Source organism: Grammomys surdaster, unplaced genomic scaffold (genome assembly GCF_004785775.1).
Source record: "Grammomys surdaster isolate TR1022 unplaced genomic scaffold, NIH_TR_1.0 126197, whole genome shotgun sequence".
NCBI lineage: Eukaryota > Metazoa > Chordata > Mammalia > Rodentia > Muridae > Grammomys > Grammomys surdaster.
In genome coordinates, this window is record NW_021621002.1 from 4,535,002 (window position 1) to 4,556,618 (window position 21,617).

At 48.5% G+C, this 21,617-nt stretch overlaps 1 protein-coding gene across 2 annotated transcripts in view; it reads left to right on the forward strand.

Moving 5' to 3' along the window:
- Positions 1-21,617, forward strand: part of Jazf1 (JAZF zinc finger 1) — a 303,749-nt gene that overhangs the window by 276,183 nt on the left and 5,949 nt on the right. For both annotated transcript variants that reach the window (XM_028758364.1, XM_028758365.1), the window contains exon 4: positions 16,000-16,169. In XM_028758364.1, coding sequence (XP_028614197.1) covers positions 16,000-16,169 — 170 coding nt within the window. The remainder of the gene's footprint in view (positions 1-15,999; positions 16,170-21,617) is intronic.

The window sequence follows — 21,617 nt, forward strand, 5'->3', positions numbered from 1 at the left end:
ATGCTTAGCACTGGTCTCAGATCAACGGCTAGGGCAGTGCTGGCGGCTCAGTGGTGTGAGCACACAGAATCAACACCTCTTGCCTTTTTATTTCCATGGGGTCAAAAGACCTCCAGGCTAAGAGCAGGGGTTCTGAGGATGTGGCATCCCCTGCTCTCCATGGGGTCAGGAAGCTCACCTGCGTTTGCAAGCCTTGGCTGGGGCTCTGGAAGTGCAGCCCAAGCTGTTCAGGAAGCATTGCTAACTCCTCCGCCACAGATTTTGACAGGAATCCCTGTCTGAAGGTCAGATTCAGAAAACTGAGTGGGTAGGTGTCTAGGCAGAGGAAGTCCAGAGGACAGAGGATCACAGCGGAGTCTGCAGCCTGGCTGTGGATGCTGCTTCTCAGTTTATTTGATGTAGGAGGCTAAATGGCAGGGCATTGGAGGTGTGTTGACAGCCTGCTGCCAACTCCTGCCCTGGCCTAGACCTTTGCTGTGTATCACAAGGGTGTGATTGCCAAGGAAAGTTCACTTCCGGGCCTTGCCTTGTCTTCTGTAGGGCAGAAGGTTGGGAGGTCCTCAGGACCCCTTCCCATCATTCTGTGGTGTGATGGCAGAAATGAAGGAAGCATGAGTGTTTCAACTCTCCCCCTCAGTCCTTAGGAAGATCCAACCAAGAGAAGCACTAGAATCATAGACATGTAGCAGAGAAACATAAAAGAGAATCCAGACCTCTTGGAACTTAAAACTGATCTGGGAGGTACACATGGAAGGCTGTTCTGTGGCCATAGGCAACTGAGCTGCGGAGAGTGGAGAGGAGCTGAGAGGACATCGCCTTCTGAGTTCCAGGAGAGAGAACTGCATCAGAGGATTTGTAGTGTGGTTAGGGGGGTAGTTCCAGAAAAGGGTATCCAAGAAGAATGAGACACTGAAATTTAAACCAAATTTGCATGGAAGATTTGACTTGATAGCACATTCCCAACTCCAGGAGGGTTGGAAGTTAGGAGGGCCATTGAAATGACGCCTGTGCTGCTAGTTTCTATTTGTGTTGCTCCCGGACCAAGGCTCCTTCCTACCCTAGGATGACAGTGGTGGGTGGGTATCTTCCTGGCCTGCCCTCTCCTTGTGCAATTCCCAGAAAAAGGCGAAAGCAGCCCTCTGGTCTTCCGTGGGATTGCCACACAGGGAAGTGGCCCCTCAGAAGCATGGGTCAAGCTGTTATCTGTCTTATAAACAAGGAGAGGAAGCAGGGTGGGGGGCAAGACACAGCTGCCATGTTCCCACCTCTGATTTGGTACCAGTGGGACCAGCTGTCCCAGGTCACCAAAGAAGGTGGCCTGGCCTTGTCCCTTTGTATAAAAGAACTCCCATGCAAACTCGCTGCAGGACCTGGAGCAGGACAGGATTTAAGCACTGGGGACATTGGAGTTCTTCTTGTAAATATGTCATTCATCCCATTTCCATGTAAGCCTTTGGGTGGTTGACGGGGCTTCCCTTATTTTTATTGTCACTTGCTTGGGGACTGATTATCAGGTACAGTTTATCAGGCCACAGCTCTTCCTGTTTGCTGCCTTTAATAGAGGTCTAAGAATAAATGCGTAGACTTGCTAGACCCTGGGAAATTTGGTGCTTATCTTCATGTGGCATTGGTGTGGGATCCTCCATCTGCTGGGCTGTTTTTTAACAGACTGAGAAGCCATGGCCTGAGAACGCAGAATTTGCCATCCAGCTTCGAGTGTCTCCACAGTGACCTTGAGAGAATGAAGTAAGGGCCGAAGGGAGAAGAGGCCCAGTCTCTCTGTTCTGCAGAAGAAAGGGTGCTACTGCCCACCTGGGTCTATACTGGCCCCCTGCCATCTGCCACATTTAACACTTCTGTGACCACTGCCAGCCAGCATTGTCCTGTTCTGATCCACAGGCTGTCTCATCAGAGCTGATGGTTCTGTGCCATAGCTATTGCAGCATCTCCTGAGTCACTTTTGAAATCACCTGAGCCCCATGTGAAGGAATACAGCCTTCTAAGAAGTAGCTTCATATCTCACCCTTGCTGTAGAGCACATACCACGGTTGTCTTAGTTAGAGTTTTACTGCTGTGAACAGACACCAGGACCAAAGCAACTCTTATAAGGACAACATTTAATTGGGGCTGGCTTACAGGTTCAGAGGTTCAGCCCATTATCATCAAGGCAGGAACATGGCAGCATCCAGGCAGGCATGGTGCAGGAGGAGCTGAGAGTTCTACATCTTCATCTGAAGGCTGCTAGCAGAATACTGGCTTCCAGGCAGCTAGGATGAGGGTCTTAAAGCCCACACCCACAGTGACACACCTACTCCAACAAAGCCATACTTACTCCCAAAAGGGCCAGTCCCTGGGCTGACCATATACAAACCATCACAATGGTGGTTTGGACCAAGGAAGATGATGGAGCCAGATGGCCATGCTGGAGTAAGTCTTTCTCTGAGGCTTTGACTAGGATGGTCATACCAGGACAGAGAGCTCCAAAGTGGCAACAGGTAGCAGGAATGGAACCTGCTCCAGGTTGAGCAAGCACAGGCAAGGGACTGGGGAAGGGGAGTGGGTGTTAATAGGATCAAGTCCTGGGGGTGGCAGAGACTCCACAGTTCGGCAGCCTGTTCCTGATAGCCCCAGTCCCAACCAGGCCCATGTCCTTGGAGTTGATCAACTGTGTCACCCACTGGGGCTCCCACTGTCCCTAGATTTTAAAAACGAAAAAAAAAAAAAAACAAAACCAAAAACCAGAATCTGCCATCCCACTTGACTTAGTTTGAGAAAATATTTGGGGCTAGCGGTGGGTACTGAGGGTCTGAGGGTCTGAGGGTCTGAGTACTGAGTACTGAGTCACCCAGCAGACCCTTGGATGTGGAAACCACAGCAAGAGGAGAAAGTGGCAAAGAAAATCAGTGAGCAGGACTGGAGAGATGGCTCAGCGGTTAAGAGCACCGACTGCTCTGTCAGAGGTCCTGAGTTCAATTCCCAGCAACCACATGGTGGCTCACAACCACCTGTAATGAGATCTGATGCCCTCTTCTGGTGTGTCTGAAGACAGCAACAGCATATTTATTCACTTACATGAAATAAATAAATAAATCTTAAAAAAAAAAAAGAAAAAGAAAAAAAAGAAGAAAGAAAATCAATGAGTTGCCCAAAGCCATAGAGCTGGACCTTTAATTAAGCCAGCCTTGGAAGTCTGGTTTTCAGATCCCAAAGAAACAGAAAGTGGCAGGCGGAAGCATCTTTAGTCCTTGGGCAGTCTTCCTGAGACCCCAGCCCTCTGACCTGTCCTGACATCCCAGAAGCTCACAAAAATGTCTGTGCTTGGGTGGGGCTGCTGTGGCCTCTGCCTCTTGGCAGCGCAATCATGGCGCCTGTTGTAAGTCGCGCTTGCCTTTAGAGCACACTTTCAGCAGTCTCTCAAGTGAGAAATTCTTGTCCTTCCATTTTTCCCAGTCACTGTTTCACAGTTCGTCATCCTGGTGACATTTGACAGAAACGCAGCCCGGCTGATCAGGAAGCCTGCCTGGTACATGCAATGTATAAAACAACATCCCTGGTGCTGTTAGGGAGCCAAACGGGCTTCTTAAACATCAGAAGTACTCTCATAAAACCAATTTTTCATGTAGCACAGGCTGTAGTTTCCACATGGGACAAAGTGTGAAACTAAGCTTTTATGGGAGCACTCTGAGATCGGCATGAACTCTCGGTGACTCACGACATTATTCCCCAGAGAAGCAACTGACTTTCTGTTGTGGCACACTGTCAGGTCCTGAGCTGTGTGGAGAGAGACAGTCACCCCTTTGCAGTAGAAACATGCTTGCTTGCTGACAGACTCTAATTATCTCTCCTTCTGGCCACTGCAGTTCTTTCTGTCACCCTCCCTTGCCAGACCCTTTGTGAGCTTTCTCTCAGTGTAGCCTAATATTGGACTAGCTTAGAGGTGAATCCACCCATTTTGTTTCATAATTAGGAAGGGCAACCCCATACCTACAGCAAGCTTTGCCCAGAGGGTTACGACTGCAGAGAAAAGACACAACTCCAGCAGAGTGCAATGCTCAGAGTGAGCTCTCAGGCTGGGGATGGCAGCCCAGGCCTGCAATCCCAGCACTTGAAAGACGGAGGCAGGAAGATCAGTTCAAGGTCATTCTCCACTGCACAGTGAGCTCAGGGCCAGCTTGGGCTACATTTTACCTTAAAGAAAAAAGTAATCTCTCTTCTTAACTCCAGTCCACTTCTGTCCTTCCGTGCTTCATGGTGTGATAGTGAACTGTGTCCCAAGGCCTGCACCTCTCAGCAGAAAGATGACCGTGTATCTTTACCAGCAAATCTCCAACTGACTGAGTTAATTAAAATAATTAACTGTAAATGTAATATATCTATAATTACATATTTATAATAGTTTAATATAATCTAACAGAATCCTAAATTGGCATTATATTTGTCAAAAGAATTCCAAATTAGCATCCTAATCTCTATTAGAAAAGTAAACCATAGCTTACACATTTCTATTTGGGGGAGATAATTCTAACCAAATCTGTTCCTCCTCCTCCTCCTCCTCTTCTTCCTCCTCTTCCTCCTCTTCTTCCTCCTTCTTCTCTCTCTCTCTCTCCCTCTCTCTCTCACACACACACACACATGCATGTACACATGTGATTTGAGGTACTAGATGGTCATTTATGTTATATGTGTCATTTGTCGTTTCTTTCAAGCCCAGTGCTTTTTACATATTGCTGAACACAGTGAGACTCGCAGCACTGGTAGAATACAGAACTGTGTGGCAGCCGTGAACTGAACTTGTTATATATAATACCTTTCGGGCCTCACAGCAGCCTGGAGAGCTTAGCCTCAGCGTTGTCTCCAATGCCCAGTGAGGAAAGGTGGAGTGTCGGGGCTGAGGCCACCAGATAGCAGTGAGAGCCCAAATTTCACCCAGGCTGTTACTGAGGCCCTGTGCCCAGCTCCCATACTTTGGTTTGGTTTTTGTAGTATTGTAGTACTAACCTGGTTTAATGGAAGGGTGTGTGTGTGTGTGTGTGTGTGTGTGTGTGTGTGTGTGTGTGCACATATGCTCTCCCCCACCCCCTGTGTATACCCTGGCATATTTAAATCCCTAATATCATCCTTTATTCCGTCATATAAAACTCTAGTGTCTCTAACTAAGCATTGTTACCAAATACCTAAGTGGACTATCATGGCATACCATCCTTCAGGGTTGGACAGATTTCCTTCTGTCCCCAAGAATAAGCTGAAGATCAGTTCAGTCCATGAATGAGCAGAAGGCACAAGATCGGTCCTTCCAGAAGTCATTGTATATACAACACACACCCACACACACACACACACACACACTCGAACTTTGAGCTTGGGAGGGTGACCGAGGAATCTGCTGGTATGTCTGTGTTCACCCATCCTCCCCCTAGTAAGGCCTCAGCTCCTTTGCTGTACCATGCAGCTGTATCTCTCTGGGTCTGTCCCAACGTACTGTCCCCATGAATCACCTGTCCCTCCATGGCAGGCCAGCCCTGTCTTTCAGGTGACTGGAGAGTGTATCAGAGAGAGAACCCATATATTCCAACAGCCCGAGGACATAACAAGTAAAGGACCCTAATTCCCTGAGGAATTACTTTAGTGTCTGGGGACTGAACCTAGGACTTTTATGCACTCGAGGCAGGCACTCTCTCCTTGGCGCTAGCAGCCAGCTCTCTTCTCACTTTGGGTATGTGCACACATGTGCAGATGCCCACAGACACCAGAGGCATCAAATACCCCTGCAGCTGAAGTTACAGGCAGTTGTGAGCCACCCAACATGGGTTCTGGGAATCAAATTCAGGTCCTCTAGAAGAGCAATAAAAGCTCTGAACTGCTGAGCCTTCTTTCCAGCAGTTTTTGTTTTTAAGACATGGTCCAACTAAGCTGCCCAGCCAGGCTTTGAATCTGTGATCTTCCTGCCTCAGTCTCCTGAGTAGCTAGGATTAGAGGCCTGTGCCATCATGCCTGGCTGTGTGAACATCCTTTATGAAGAGAACAACTGTGACTTGCGGCTTAAAACATTCCCAGAGAACAAAGACAGACTCTGGAGAACAAGTGGAGAGTGTGAAAGCCCCAGAGGCAGCTTTCGTGTGTGACTGTCAGAGCCATCCACCCTCTGCCATCCTAAGGCATGATGGCAGCCGCTCACGTTCCTAGCGTGCCAGCTCTGCTCCTCTCCTTTCTTCTTGCTTGCCCTAACTCATACACTGTCTGGTGATATTCTCTGAATAATTAAGAAGTTCTAGGAGCTGAGGTACTGGTGGTCAGAAGTGGCTTCAAGGCTTTGAACTTCCATGTAATAAACTGTATTCTGCATTAAGACACCCAAGCACATGCCTGGAGAAGTTTCCTCCGTACGCGTATGTCTGTGCCTTTCTGTCATTGCTGTCATTTTGTAAATGACATTTGTAAGTGACAGTCATGCCTGTCACTTGCAAATGCTGCTGGAGTGGCCATGGTTCAGGGACATTTATACAGCCCTCTCACATGTCCTTTACGGCAGCTAGAAAAACAAGGAGAAAAGTCACTAAGACTCCCCAGTGTGAATTAGTGGGCTTCTGGTGGCCAGTCCTAGATAGGCAAGGTGGTGCCACTTCTCATGAGCTAGCATTTCTTAAAGGGATATGAAATTTTAGACATGGGACAGGACATTCATCGCATGTGGGAGGGATAAAGGAGACAGTATTTTCTTATCATTCCTGCATCCTTCCTTTCTCCTGACTGAGGGTGGAAAACTAAGATGCAGCACTGGGTACCGCACTGGATGCGCTGGGCAGGACTCCTGGGCAGGACTCCTGGAGACTTCTGCTGGCGACAGTAATGGAAACCAGACTCCCAGCACCGAGCCCAGCCAGTTTGACTCCTAGGTGAGAGGAAAGTGGGGAGGCCTGCTGTGAAGTCTTCAGAGGAAGGAACGGATAACAAGGCACAGTAATCAAGGCTTCATGAGAAAAGGACTGGCTTGGTTTTTTTTTTTTCCTTTGTTTGTTAGTTTGGCTGGTTGTTTGTTCGTTTGGCTGGTTGTTTGTTTGTCTTGTTGGCTGGCTGGCTGGCTGGCTGGCTGGCTGGCTGGCTGGCTGGCTGGCTGGCTGGCTGGTTGGTTGGTTGGTTGGTCGCTGAGTTGGTTGGTTGGTTGGTTGGTTGGTTGGTTGGTTGGTTGGTTGGTTGGTCGGTGAGTTGGTTGGTTGGTTGGTTGGTTGGTTGGTTGGTTGGTTGGTCAGTGAGTTGATTGGTTGGTTGTCTTGTTGTTTGGTTAGCTGGTTGGTTGGTCGGTTGTTTGTTTGGTCTGTTGGTTGGTTTGGTTTTGTTTTCCAAGCATACTGTTGTTGCTGTTTCCGGTCTTTTCCCAAGAGCACAGCCACTTGTGCACAGAGTATCTCACTGCTGCATCATGGGACTGGTTCAAAGGCCATTTCCCGTTTTCAGATGTGAACGTGAATAAATAGCCTTGCTCTTTTCCTCACACTAAACCTGGGGCCTTGTACTGTCACCGTGGTGACAGTCATCCTTCCCACTCTGCTACTGCAGGATGGAGATGAAGTTCTTAGCTTCCTCCGTCGGCCCTTAGCCCTCAGGGCCCTGTCTGGGTAGCTGGGTGGCCCTGTGGCTGCCCTCCCTTTACACACCATGCAGCTGTGGAGTAGGTCATGTGACTTTTAGGAAGCTCTACTGCTCAACCATCTTACAAAGTCTTGATTCTGTTTCCTTTGCTACAAACCAGCACCAAGGACTGTGCCCGGGAACTGACCTGTGTTCAGTTGCCGCTGAGCCCCTGAGTCTCGGCTCCCTGTCTGTCTCCCTCGCCTGCCTCGCTTGTGCTACTTTCCCCCCAAGGAACGCATGTGGAAAAGCCATGGCGCAGTGTCAAAAGACCCGACCTTTGCACATTACCTCTGCCTCTTATTTATTCAACACACCTATTGTTGCCTACTGTGTACAAGCCCTTGTAATTCCTCCAGGAATTCAGCCAAGTAGACCTTTTATTGTAGGTAGAAATAAAAACAGAAAAGATGAAAATACCTGCTAGGAGTCAGATACACTGTAAGGTGACACTAGGATGCATAGGTTGTAACTGTAGGACAGTGGCTCCTGTGGACAGGCCATCGGAGTGGGCTTCATGGCAGATGTGATTCTGAGCTAAAATGAATTGGAAGCTAGGTGAGCATCTACCCATGAGAGAAGACGGGAGAAAGGCACTTCCCGGGAGAGGCCAGTTGGCATTTCACTGACACATGGCAAGTGTCATCACTGTGACTCCAGTGGACAGTGACCTGATGGACAAGGAGAAGCTTAAGTGCCCATAGCAGAGGATATAAAAGATTACACTAACAAAGCACTGACTAATATGAACACTCAGCCAGAAATGTTTGACATGAACTTGCACCATCAGAGATTCCTCGTTGCTTATGTAGAACCTTTTGACATCCCTGGCACCTATATAAGTCTTGGTCCCTCACATTGAAGCAGAAACTGGTCCTAGTGTGGGCTTTTGAAACCTCAAACCCACTTGCAGTGACATATCTCCTCCAGCAAGGTCACACCTATTCCAGCAAGGCCAGGCCCACTTCTACAAGGCCACAATTCCTAATCCTTCCCAAACAGTTCCAGATCTGGTGACTGAGCATATGGGCCTTGGGGGAGGGGGGTGTCAATCCTTCAAACCATCACAGACTTCTTAGAAAATAAAAACATCTAGCAGTAGAAATTTACCTCTGTAGAAACAAATTTTAGAATAAATTGGTGGGGGTAGGGATTAGAGTCAGACTTTAACAGCTAAAGTGAGGGCTGGACCAGTGAGATGGCTCAGCAAGTGAGAGTGCTGGCTGTACAGGCCTGGTGACTCAGGTTCAATCCCTGGAACCCACAGGAACAGACAGCTGAATGTGACAGTGCATAGATGTAACCCCAGCACTCCAGCAAGATCTGAGACAGAGACAGGAGAATCACTTCGAAGCTCACAGTGGGTAGAGTGTCAGAGACACAGAGAGACCGTCTCAACAAGGTGAACAGACAAACTGACTCCCACGAGTTGTCCTCTGATCTCCACACATGTGCTGTAATACTCATGGCATGTACACCCCAACATTACACACACCCAGATGATAAACTCAGAAGTGAACACTGCACCGAGCAGCCGTGGGTTCCTGCTGAACGAGCAGCAGAGACTTGATTTAAAAGCAGCAGTGCGAAGAGCATTTGTTCTCCAGCACGCAGGCCAGAGTTCAAGACCCCAGTGCCCACGTGAAAAGGGGGCATGGCTGTTCATGCTGTGACCTCAGCACTGGGAACAGTGGGCAGTACCTGGTAGCTTTATGGCCAGTCATTCTAGCCAAAGCACCATGTTTCCAGTTCAGTGAGAAACCCTGTCTTAAAGGAATATGGCAGAGAGCAGTAGAGGGACATACCACACCCAGCGTCCTCCACGCGCACACATGGCATGAACCACACACACCATTGGAGGTAGAAAATTTGAATCAAGAGAGTTTCCAGAAGAATAGAAGACAGAAAACCTTGAGAAAGTGGTTCACATGGTGGGAGACACAAAGGGATGTCCAGGTCGGGGTGAAGCCAAACCCCAGGGCAGAAGCTACCAAGGCCTGCAAGGGGATGGTGAGGTCAGGATTGGAACCAGAGTGAAGGTGACTTATGAGGAACAGCAGCAACGCCAGGAGAGAGAAGGTGAGGTGGGAGCCCGGGGATGAGTTTAAACAGAGGGTTCTAGTTCTGTTGGAGACTAGAGGCACTGAATCCATAAAAGCGGTGTTTGGAGAGTGTGAGACCTAGACCCTGGACTCAGACCATAGGTGCCTCCCCTGCTCTGCCACAGAGGAGCAGTATGACCTCTGAAAGTCACTCTGCTTCACAGCACAAAGTCATATGAAGAGAGTTGAATCAGATGTAGTCGTCCATACCTGTGATCTCAGCCCACAGAAGCCTGAGGCAGGAGGATCACATGTTCAAGGCAAAGCTGAGCTAGCTACATAGTAAGAACCTGTCTCAAAAATAAATTAAATAAAAAGTATTGTTTATGAAATAAACACACCTTGATGACATATTCTCAAGAGTCCAAATCAGGAAGTAAAGCAACGTTGTCTTCATGTTTTTCCAGCTGCCCTGACCAACCGAACCCCATGTTTTGCTGGCCTGCCTGCCTGCCTGCTTCCCTCTGACTTCTAAAGTTATTTTATGTAGCTTGCTTTAGATGTATTTATTTGGCACAGTCTCACACTAGCCCTGGAACTTAGCCCCTCCCCCTCGGCCTGTACCAAGAAGACTTCAGGAGTTCTGTGTGCACCGTCAGTCGGCCTCCTCCTCTTACAAGGTCTCACAGCCCCAGGAAAGCCCCAGCATGGCATGGCACCTAGCTTGTCATGTGTAGGTTTGTTTTATAGGCACTTTGATCATTTTTTTTTACTTTCCTGTCTTAAAAACATATTCTTTGTTGTTTTAAAATAAATGTTTATTTTCAAATTTTTATTTTACATGTCTAGGTGTTTTGCCTGCACCTCTTGCATGCAGTGGTGCCTCTTGCATGCAGTGGTGCCTCTTGCATGCAGTGGTGCCTCTTGCATGCAGTGGTGCCTCTTGCATGCAGTGGTGCCTCTTACATGCAGTGGTGCCTCTTGCATGCAGTGGTGTCTCTTGCATGCAGTGCCTGTGGAGGCTGGAAGGGGGCACCAGAACCCCTGGAACTTGCCATGTAGATGCTGGAGATTGAACCTAGGTTCTCTAGAAGAGCAACCTACAGTACTCTTAACCACTGAGCCATCTCTCCAGCCCCTTTAAAATATTTTTAAAGCTTAACTTCTAAAAGAGGAAAGCTGATAGACTTTTGTTGAAATTTGTAGAATTTGACTATAATCATCACTTACAAATGAGTATTTTATTTTAGAAATGCATTCTGGCTTAGTTATTTGATAGTTTTTAATATTTAAAAATATTTGTTAAGCATATCTACAGATAGAAACATTTAGCAGTAAGCAAGTACAAGTAGTTCTTAAATTTTCTTTAAAAAGAAAAAAGAGGTTTTCTGGGTATGTTAGCACATGCCTATAATCCTAGTGTGTCATGTCCAAAGCCTGCCTGCCCTGCATAATGAGCTCTAGGCTAGCCTGGGCTACCTAGTGACAGTTTGTCACAAAAACCAAGACAGCCAGGGCTGGGAGATGGCTGCATCCTGCCCTTGCAGAGGAGGCAGATGCAGATCCAAGAACCCACAGCAGGTGGTCCATAACTGCCCAGGGGTAACCCCAGCGCCAGGGCTCTCACACCCCTCTTGGCCTCTGAGGGCAGCACACTCTGGTGCTTGCACCCACATGCAGACACACAAATACACAAAAATAAAACTAAGTCTTTAAATTGTTCTGCCAAATGAGCAAACACAAAAAAAACAGAGTTTGCCTGAATGTCTACAGTACCAGCACTCAGGGAATGCAGACACGAGTTCAAAGCCAGCCTGGGCTACCTAGCAAGACCTTTTGTTTCTGGTTGGTTGGTTGGTTGGTTGGTTGGTTTATTTGTAGCTGGGGTTGGGGAAATGGTTCAGTGGTTAAGGATATACACTGCCCATGCAGACGACCTGAGTTCTCTTCCCAGTACCCACACTGGAAAGCTCACAATTGCCTGTAACTCCAGGGGGATCTGCCATCCTCCTCTTGGGCTCTGCAGGTACCCACTCCTATGTACATACCGACACACAGACACTCACATGTACAAACAAGAGGACTTGCTGTGTAGTTGGCACCAGAGTTCAGATCTCAGCACACACCAAGCCAGACATCTCTACAATTTTACCCATGCTCTAAGAGAGGCGAAGGTGGGATGGCTGCTGGGAAGGGGTCAGTTATGAGACATAGTGCTAGCTGCTGCTGAGCTAACTGATGGTAGACCAGTGGGTCTGAATGTGCTCTTAGTGAAGAATATTGATGAGCTAGGCAATAAAAACACGGCATGTGGGTGTTCTGGACAGGCTGGCTTGTTTGTCCGGATGCCGCAAGTGCCTTTAGAACTCCAAAGCAGGAGTAGGGCTTTCTATAGCAATAAATGGCCACGCAGGGAAGTGAGAGAAGAGAGTGGAGGAGAGAGGACAAGGGTGGAGATGACCCTTGTGGCCCATGAGAACAAGTGGCAGAAACAGCAGGGCTTGTGCACAGTGACATGGGGTCTGTCCAGATGGCAGCTGTGAACGGGTGTGTGCAGTTAAGGGAACACCTTGATAGTTTTCTCACATGAGTCACAAAACCGATTTCTTTTAAAACTGTTGCCGACCACCTGTAGGAGTTTCTAGGCTGTCCCATGGAGTGTGACAGAGTTTCTAGGCTGTCCCTCAGAGTGTGACAGTTTTTAGGCTGTCCCACAGAGTGTGACAGAGTTTCTAGGCTGTCCCTCAGAGTGTGACAATTTTTTTATTCTAGCTCCAGTTACTTCCCAAACCGGAAATGTCGCAGAGGAACCAAGGCCCAACCCTTCCAGTCACCTGCCCAGTGCCTCTGTGGAGGGGATGTGAAGCCAGGGAATGTAAGGGTAGAAAATTCACCCCCAGAAAGATGAACCCAGAGAGCTGCTGCGTTTTCCATGCAGCACGGCAGGTTAAATTGTCTTTCTTGTGGAGACATTAATGACCGTCATGTCTACACTGCTGAATTCTTGTCTAAGATGCTAAAGAAATGTCGCTTGCCTGGGCTCACAGAGCTTGTCAGGGGCAGCGTATGGACTCAGCCTGTGCTCCAGCCCGGCCTCTACCTGTGCTGGGGATAGGAGACAGGGACACTGTCCACCAGCACTGCCAAGCCGCAGGGCCTGGTTTCTGTGGGCGCCTTTCTGCCTTTTCTTTTTTTTTTTTATGACGGTATGGACAATGGGAGGCGTCTGCATGCACGTACAGAACGTAGCTTGAGCACGTCATCCATAGCCCTCTCCCCTTCCCCTTTCTCAGTTCCTAAACTGGCTTTGCTCTTGTTGGTGGTTGATTGGTTTTTATTTGTTTGTTTTTGAGACAGGTTCTTACTATATGGCTCTGGTTATCCTGGAATTCACTATGTAGACCAGGCTGGCCTTGAACTCACAGAGATCTGCCAGCCTCTGTCTCTTGAGTGCTGGGATTAAAGGCATGCAGTCACCATGCTTAGCTTCTGAACTGGCTTTTCTAAAAGTGCTGCGTGTAATATGTATGTATAATATGTATATATAATACGTGTGTGTAATATGTATATGTAATATGTGTGTATGATATGTGTATGTAATATGTGTGTGATATGTATATGTAATACGTGTGTGTGATATGTGTATGTAATATGTGTGTGTGATATGTATATGTAATATATGTATGTATAATATGTATATGTAATATGTGTGTGTAATATGTATATGTAATATGTGTGTGATATGTATATGTAATATGTGTGTGTGATATTTATATGTAATACGTATGTGTAATATGTATATGTAATATGTGTGTGTGATATGTGTATGTAATATGAGTGATTTTCTTACATTGCCATCCATTTCCTTGAGAACCTACTGCATGTCAGCCCTCCGATGCAGGGTGCGCTGTTGAGTGCAGTTCTAACCCTTAAATAAAATTTGCCAAGAGATTTATACCACAGTCATGAAAAGTCAAAAGCACGTAGCCTATCCCTCGGCTAACAAAAGCCACCATGTGAGGCAGCTCCCACAGCTCTTTGTTCTCGGAGAGAAGTAAACACAGGTCTCTTGTACATTACCTCCCAGCCAAGGGGGTGAGTCTCCTGCAGTCCCCTCAGGGCCCTGTGACATCACAATGACCAGGGTTAGGCATCCCTGTACCCAGTGCAGTGCCCACGGGGCTGCCTCTTTCATGTCAGCACTCCCTTCGACTCTGAAGGCTCCCTAACCCTATGGTGTGGTACGGCATCCCTGCCTGTCTGCTTTGCCTGTGGCCCATGTGGTTTCCAGCAGCACCACTCCCACCCCCTCAGGGTCTGGTTCCTTTTTATCCAGTTTAGTTTTAAAGTTTCATCTTCTACTGGGCTTCATTAAGGGGCTTTCCCACCTCCTCCCCCAAGTTGTAAATGCTGAGTGGTTCTCCATGTTCAGGTGAGCAAATTAGCCCAATTAGCTGGGTAAATTAGTCATTCTTACTTTCCGAAGGCCTGCTGAAGAGCCTTTCCAAATCACATTTACTGCTGTCTAACTGGCAGTTTAAAGAACACCAGCATGTGGCCTTTGTTTAAGAGAAAAGCATCTTATGCAGTAGCCTACTTAAAAATGGCCTTAGAGGTTTGCTCGGGACAGACTGGGAATACTGTGTGGCCAAGCGACACAGAGTCTCTGGTGCAGGCATTGCCAAGCTCGCTCTACTTTTATTTCACATGACGGTGGGTGCTATAGTCAAGCACAGCAGGCTTGGCTAAAAACTACTTTTAATCCCAAAGCCTCATGTTAAGCCAGTGTTTTCTTGGCACCCTACTCTCTACCACTCCACACCCCCACCAAGAGTTCTTAGCAGGCACAGAAAAGCCTGCTAACTGGTAAAGAGTAAGTGGTAAAAAGCCAGTAAATGTGGAGGAAGAGGGACCCAGTGGAGGAGCAAGTAAGCTGTGAGGCTATAGGGATGCAGGCTCAGGGAACCGGCATCCTTTCATGGCTGACAGAGCACAGACACATCTTAATGTGTATAGGGTTCAGCCGCCTCCCTACCTCCTCACTACCACAGAATCGAGTGAGAGAAGGCATGGAGTTTACTTGAAACATAGTGGGCACTGAATAAACACGCAGTCCCCTCCCTCCTGGACCTTTTCAACTCTCAGCCTCAGATGATGGCGTCCTTGGCCGCTGCCTCAGCTGCTCTTCAAACAGTCTTATTAATGCCTATTAAAATGAAACCCAATAAAAGTGCCAATATTTGGTGTTGAAATAATTGACGTTGCAGAGCGAGCCAATGAAGCACCTAGGCAGGCCCCTGGTGCAACTTAGCCTCACACCTGGGGATGAATTTCACAACGGTAATTGCTACCATATAATTCTTATTAATGTTGTGCTATAATTCCTATTTATTCCACGGGGCTTGTAAATGCATTAGGACTTGTCAACATATTATTTTACACTGTTTATGATCTGTAGAATTATGTCCTTCAGGGTTGTATTGTGCAAAAGCGCAAAATAAATGGCTTTGGGCCTCCCTCATTAAAGAGAGTAAAATAGGACCACTGTTGACGTGTTTCTCCATCCCAGCTGTCCCAAGCCAGGAAAGCCGAGTCCTGATTCAATTCTGGGCAAAGCCCCTTTCATCTTTAGGAATATAAAGGATTCCTCTTCCATTCTGAGTAGTCACTCAACATGTCAGGCCTGCTGGGAAGTGTGTGGCTAGAAGGCAGATGAGAGAGAAGGGTGAGAAAGGAATGTTTTCTCTCCAGGAAGCCGGAGCTGCACCTCAGAGCTCTGGACATTTCTGCCCTTCTTGCTCCGTGGCTTGGGGTGGCCTGCATCTAGTTCCACAGTAGCCTCGGTAAGCTAAAGAGCCAACATGCGTCCCCTCTTAAGGGCAGGTACCTAAGGCTCCGTTTGAAGCACGATTCCCTCCCAGAGCTGTTTGTGTTTTCTAGACTAGAACAGAAGACCAAGGGACAGAGTTCTCTCCACCATCCTGTCCAGTCTAGCTTGTATGTGTATTGAGAGGGTCTATCATTGTTGTCTGTGTGTGCTTGGGCCCCTGGAGCCACCCTGGAGCCTTCCTGGTCCCTTTGCAGCCACAGGCAGTCCTATCTATAATCTTGTCACAGAATGAAGTCCTGTTCCACCAGTTCCTAGCTGTGGATTGCTGGGAAGCTTTTAACCTGGTCTCTTCCTCCCCAGGGGTAACAGCAGTCCATTTGGGTCTAGAATGGCCTCTCCTCGTGCACCTGTGGCTGCCACCATTGCTAGTCCTCCTGTCCTTCAGCTGGCCTGCGGGAAGGTGGCAGCTTCTGACGGTCTTTGCACATCTCTTCTCCATAGGCAGCGAGTATGACGAGGAAGAGGTGGACTATGAGGAGTCAGACAGCGATGAGTCCTGGACCACAGAGAGCGCCATCAGCTCTGAAGCAATCCTCAGCTCCATGTGCATGAATGGAGGGGAAGAGAAGCCTTTCGCCTGCCCAGTTCCTGGGTGTAAAAAGAGATACAAGGTAAAGGAAAGGTCTCTTCACTCCATGTAACTCCTTGACAAAGAAGCACTGTAAAATAACTGCCCTTTGCAATTCTAAAGAGCCTGCCTGTGTGCCAGGGATAGATACCTCATGGCCCATGGTCACAAGGGCAAAGGCCTCACATACATGCACCCAGTGCCCTCCAGTGAGCATTGGCTGGGGTTCTGGATGATTGGCTGGCTTTCTCCTCTCTGACTTGGGTGGGAGATTAAGTCAAAGAGCTCTTTTGTAGAAGGCCTCTAGTTTTGATGTTGGTCAGAATATCCAGTGCAGGGGCTGGGACATCAGTGGTAGAGATGGGGCTTAGCATGCAGGAGGGACTGTGGTCCATCCAACACCATAGCAACAGAGCAAGGACTGTGTCAGCCTACTTATTTGCAAAACATTTTTTTTTTTAGTGGATAGATTTCCAGGTGGCTGGGCCTATAAAAGCCTCAGCCAGTTTACAGAGCCTTCTGGAAAACAGGGTTGGGTATTTACCTTCCAGCTGGGCCATTCTTGCCCCCCTCCCGCCTCCCCATAAAAGACCAGGAGAAGAAAATGCTTTGATTTCCTCTCAGTCCAGTGTCTCCTCTGTTCACCTGCTGTGTCTAACAGTCCTAACACTGGGTGACTCAGGTAGCTGGTGGTACTGGCTTTTCAACTGAGGAAACTACTAAGAACAAAACAGTAAAAGAAGCACCGAGGAAAAATATTTGCAGGAAGTCCCCACGGGGGTTAGCAGCTCTTTAAAATCAACCGTGTAGCAATGAAAAACTCCCAAGCATGCCTGGTAGACATGAGAGCACATCAGCTTACCCTGTCTGTGCAGACTGACTGGTTTTTTAAAGACTTAAAATTTGGTAGCACGAGCACATCCTACACTGTTTCTTAAATATGTGTCTCTGAACAACTGTTAGTATTTTAATCTCACTATCAGAAAAGCAGAAACCCCAACAGCATCACAGAGTGAGGGAGCCACTCTGCTGCTCCAGGACTGGTAGACCAGATGGCCTTCGTTAAACAAACATTCAAACCCTAGGACAAAGATGTAGGTCCTATCAATTCCAGAAGGGCTGCTCAGCCCAGGTCAGCACACAGCACAGAACACGAATGTACAGCTTCCGTATCCAAGCCTGGAGGCACAGAGAAGAGCAGCCTCTAAGAGTACCAGCACAGTATGCCAAAGAGCAAAGATAGAGCAGAGCGCCCCAGAGGGCAGCTCTCACTACTGAAGGTTTCCCTCCTGTTTCAGCTACACTGTAACAGCTGGGCAGGGACTGTCAAGGTTGTTCTGCCTGTGCTGGACCGGTTCTCTCCACATCAGCTGCTCTTCAAGCGTGGCTGCCTCTCCAGTGCCTGAGCACTGAGTGCAGAGCCTTGCACAGCAGCCTTGCTAAGGAGAGAGCTAAGGAATACTCACATCGAGGGGGACCTCAGAAAGGGGGGCCTCACAAGCTCCACCTTTCACTCTGGGTGGGAAGGGTGGGGCATTCTTCCCCCTCCCCTATTCTTTTAAGGGTCCCCAGCGATTTCTTCCCCTCTCTATGCCTGGCTTCACATGGGGTTTGAATGCTCTCTCCTTTTAAGGCCAAGAGCAACCTTAGTGACCCTGTGCTGCAGGAGCTGATTGGCTTTGGGCACATTGAGTAGCGCTTGGTGTGGCAGATGGGCGGGTCCAGTGGCTGTGAGGGAGGCGTTCCCTTGCTGATTCAGACGGCACAGAAGACACCCCTAGCCACGCCTCCTAGCAGGATGCTGAGCTTCCCATGGTTGTAGAGCAGCTGAGCTGTCTTGAGAGAACGCACTCACCTTCACTGTGTGCTTAGAGCCCTGGTACTGGCAAGAGGCAGTCATCAGCCGGTGTGCTCCAGAATCAGGCAGAATCCATAGGGGCAGCCATATTGTTTATTCCCAAAACCAGTCGGATTTTAATTTCACCCACACCCCACACCCCACCTCCGCTTTGTTCAGCAGGGAGTCTCTGACAAGTTAGATTCTCATTGGACACTGACTCGGGGGTAGCTCGCATCACTCCATCGAGGTCCCCAGGCTTCACGTAAAGAGCAGGACAGGATGTGAGAAAGGACCCAACAGGAGGGCATAATGCCTGCACTTTCCTTTGCTAGGACACCCCCTTCAGAACTTTGTAGAGGAAGAAAAATACCTGCCATGCCAATAACTAATAAAAGATAGGCTAAAAGGAGAAACAGGAAGTGTGTTACCATGGATGTTTCATACACGTGCACATAGGAAACATGCAAGGAATGAGTGAGCAGTCTCCAGACATGGCTGTGAGTCCCAGCTTGTGGCACCTTCTAACAAAGAACAGTGATTTTAGAGACACGTCGGCAAAGCCAACACTCAACACGGTACACAATAGCCACCACACGCACAGTGCACAGGGAAGCAAATGGCCAATAAAGCACCGCTAGCAGCATTAAGTCTCTGACTTCAAAGATCAGCCTTTATTTTCCCCAGAAGAGAGGGCAGACAGACCGAGGGACAGGAGAGAGCTCTTGTCTGCCCAGCAGTCTTGGCAGAGCTATGCTCAGGTTGACATGATCTGGGCCCCATCCTTTCCTGTCTCCTTCAGTGCCTCCTACTGTAATTCAGCCTGCCAGGCTCCCAGTGCCCACTCTAAACTGGGCTTTCACCTTACCCAGTTCTCTGGAGGTGCCAGCTGCTCTGTGATAGCCCACAGTCCCCTCCTAGACACCCAGCATAGGTCCCTGATGTGGTGACTAACCTCAGATCCAAGGAAAGGTGTAGTACCTGGAGAAGGGGGCACCTGGCTCTCCGCACCCGACACCCTGGCCTGTCATGGCAGGATGTTTTTGGTGGTGGTGGTGGCAGCGGAGGCTTTGTCCAGATCCCTCCTGTGTGCTTCCTGCCTCCTTCCCTCCCCTCTGTGCAGACTCCACTCTTCTGCTTTGGAGCCAAAGAGGAGAGCCCCACAGCCTACCCCACCTCGCTGCAGCCTCTTTCTTGGAAAAACTGTAAAAACAAGTCCAAGTGCCCGGTTTTTCCCCTTTGGTGAGTTGCACCCTCTCATGGTGAGGGTTAAGTGTTTCGTGACTCAAGAGACGTGAAATAGAGCAAGTCCCCTCACAGGTGTCCCTGCCAAGACCGCAGCAGACAGGCCTGCATGGATAGTGCATCCACTCCACTGTCTGGAGTATTCCCACAAGGGAATTCCTTCGGATCCCTCAGAAGCCCTGATGGGTGTGAGTGACAGGAGCTGACAGCTAACACGGAGCCTTCAGTGTGGTCCTCCAACCCATATTCAGTTTGAAGTGTGTCCTAGGCTGAGACTGTGCTCAGTGGCTCTTTGCCTGCAATTACCTAATGTGTGCAGTGGGCCTAGTGTGGGGGTTCCATCCACAGGTCCACAAGAACTCTTTCCTAACGTCTCTTAAGACATACATACTGATTTAGGAAATTATAAGCTTCTAAGAGTAGGGGAACAGAATCAAATTCTGCCAGCAGAATTTTATTCTTAGAAATATTTGACACTGAATCTCATAAAGTAACATTGTGTGTGAAAAAGAGACTTGTTTGATACTCTTACACTCAAGTACAGAGCCTGCTCTGGTGTGAGTAGTGTACCTGTCCACCACAATCCCTCACCACCTTCTGCATACAGATATGCGCACTGGGTACATGAACCGGGGTGGAGCTGTGTGCTTCTGCCTGCCTGGCTCTTAGCGTGTAGGTGCTGTGGAGGCAGGAGACACGCACCTCTGTGGTGCTGCTGTCACGGATCTCCAGATGTAACCAGCGCTCTCCTCCCCTCCTTCTCTTCCTCACCAAACTCCCCAAGAACCCTCCCTGTGTCCTTTACATCAAACACCAGGGACCTCAAGGAACTGAATCCAGCTTTCCTATCCAGGGCAACAGCACCTACTGGGGCTATCTGAGCTGAAGGACTGACAACAAACATCACTCGGTGGAGGCAGATGGCCCCATCCAACATCTGGACCTCAGGCCTCCTGTAGACTAGGCGTTTTGGAACAGCCTGGAGTTTTTCTACTGACCAGCCTAGTTTGATAAGGACAGTACTTCTTAACGGCAGAATCCAAATTCCTCCAACCTAAGCCCTTAGCTACCCTTCTGTTGCCTTTCTTCCTACCTAGCCCAGCACAAGACTATTTAAAGTCCCAGACCTTCACAGTTGGAACAAGTGCCAAAGCCCCCAGCTATGTGTTTGAATTGAGCAGCAAACAGTACCTAGCATTTTAGGAGGGTACCAGAGGAAACACACAAGTGCCATTCCTGACTCCTGTTCCAATTCTGTAAGGCAGGTCATTCTCTGTGTGTCATTTCTTCCCCCAAAATGTGAGTTGTTATCCATAGACATTAAGCTCCTGGTGTTACATTCTAGACTTTCCAGTGAACTTCAAAATTTCCTTATCCTTTCAAAATTTAATCTTGTCATCCCTATTCAGAACCTACAGGGTTTGACATTTTTGTTCATGTTTCCGAGGGGCACAAACTTGTAAGATTGGTGTCATCACAAGTTTGAGTGACGCTTCATCTTGCTTTGCCATTAGCAACGGGAAAAAGCTCTTCCTCAAGAATCTAGAGCTGGGACTGGAGATGGCAGAGCAGTTAAGAGAACTTCCTGCTCTTCCAGAGGACCTGAGTGTGGGTCCCCGTACTCATGTCAGGCAGTTCACAAGTGTCTGGAATGCCACGCAGCATTCACAAACATACATACACAATAAAAGTATGACAGTAGAAACAATTACAGTGTGAGGCTGGAGACTGGCTCGGTGAGTGTGAGCATGCGTCAAACACATGTGCCCAAGAGGCAGACACAGGAAAATGCTGAGACTCGATGGTTGCCATCCTAGCCCCAGGGTGAGACTTCACACATCTGCTGTGGCCTCTGTGTACACACAGGCACACATGTGCACACACACCTTCTTTCACACAGAGAATGTGATCTCCACACACGCGTGTGTGCACACACATACCTCTCACACACTGTGATTGGTCTATGCTGTGGTAAGCCTTCCCCACTGCTACCTGGGAGCTGGCTAATCACAGCAGCAGGAACGCTGCCCTGGCTTCTTTGGATACCCTGAGAATGCTTCCAGATGTGCAGTTGGCTTCATTCTTCCCAGAATAAAGAATAAGGTATAAGGTAGTTGTGTCTTTGAGAAACAGCCAGCAGAAGGCCACAGAACTTGCTGGATTCATGCCCACTCCTGGTGAACTGTGTCTGGGTTTAAATACCTGGCTTCAAGTCTTCCCTGGCCTAACCAGGCTGCAGTTGCTCTGCCTTTTTGCTTCTTAGTTAAGGTGTTTTCTCTTTTTCTACCCTGACAAGATATGAGTGGTAGTGAGCATAGGGTTAACTTCTCTCTCTCTCTCTCTCTCTCTCTCTCTCTCTCTCTCTCTCTCTCTCTCTCTCTCTCCCTCCCTCCCTCCCTCCCTCCCTCC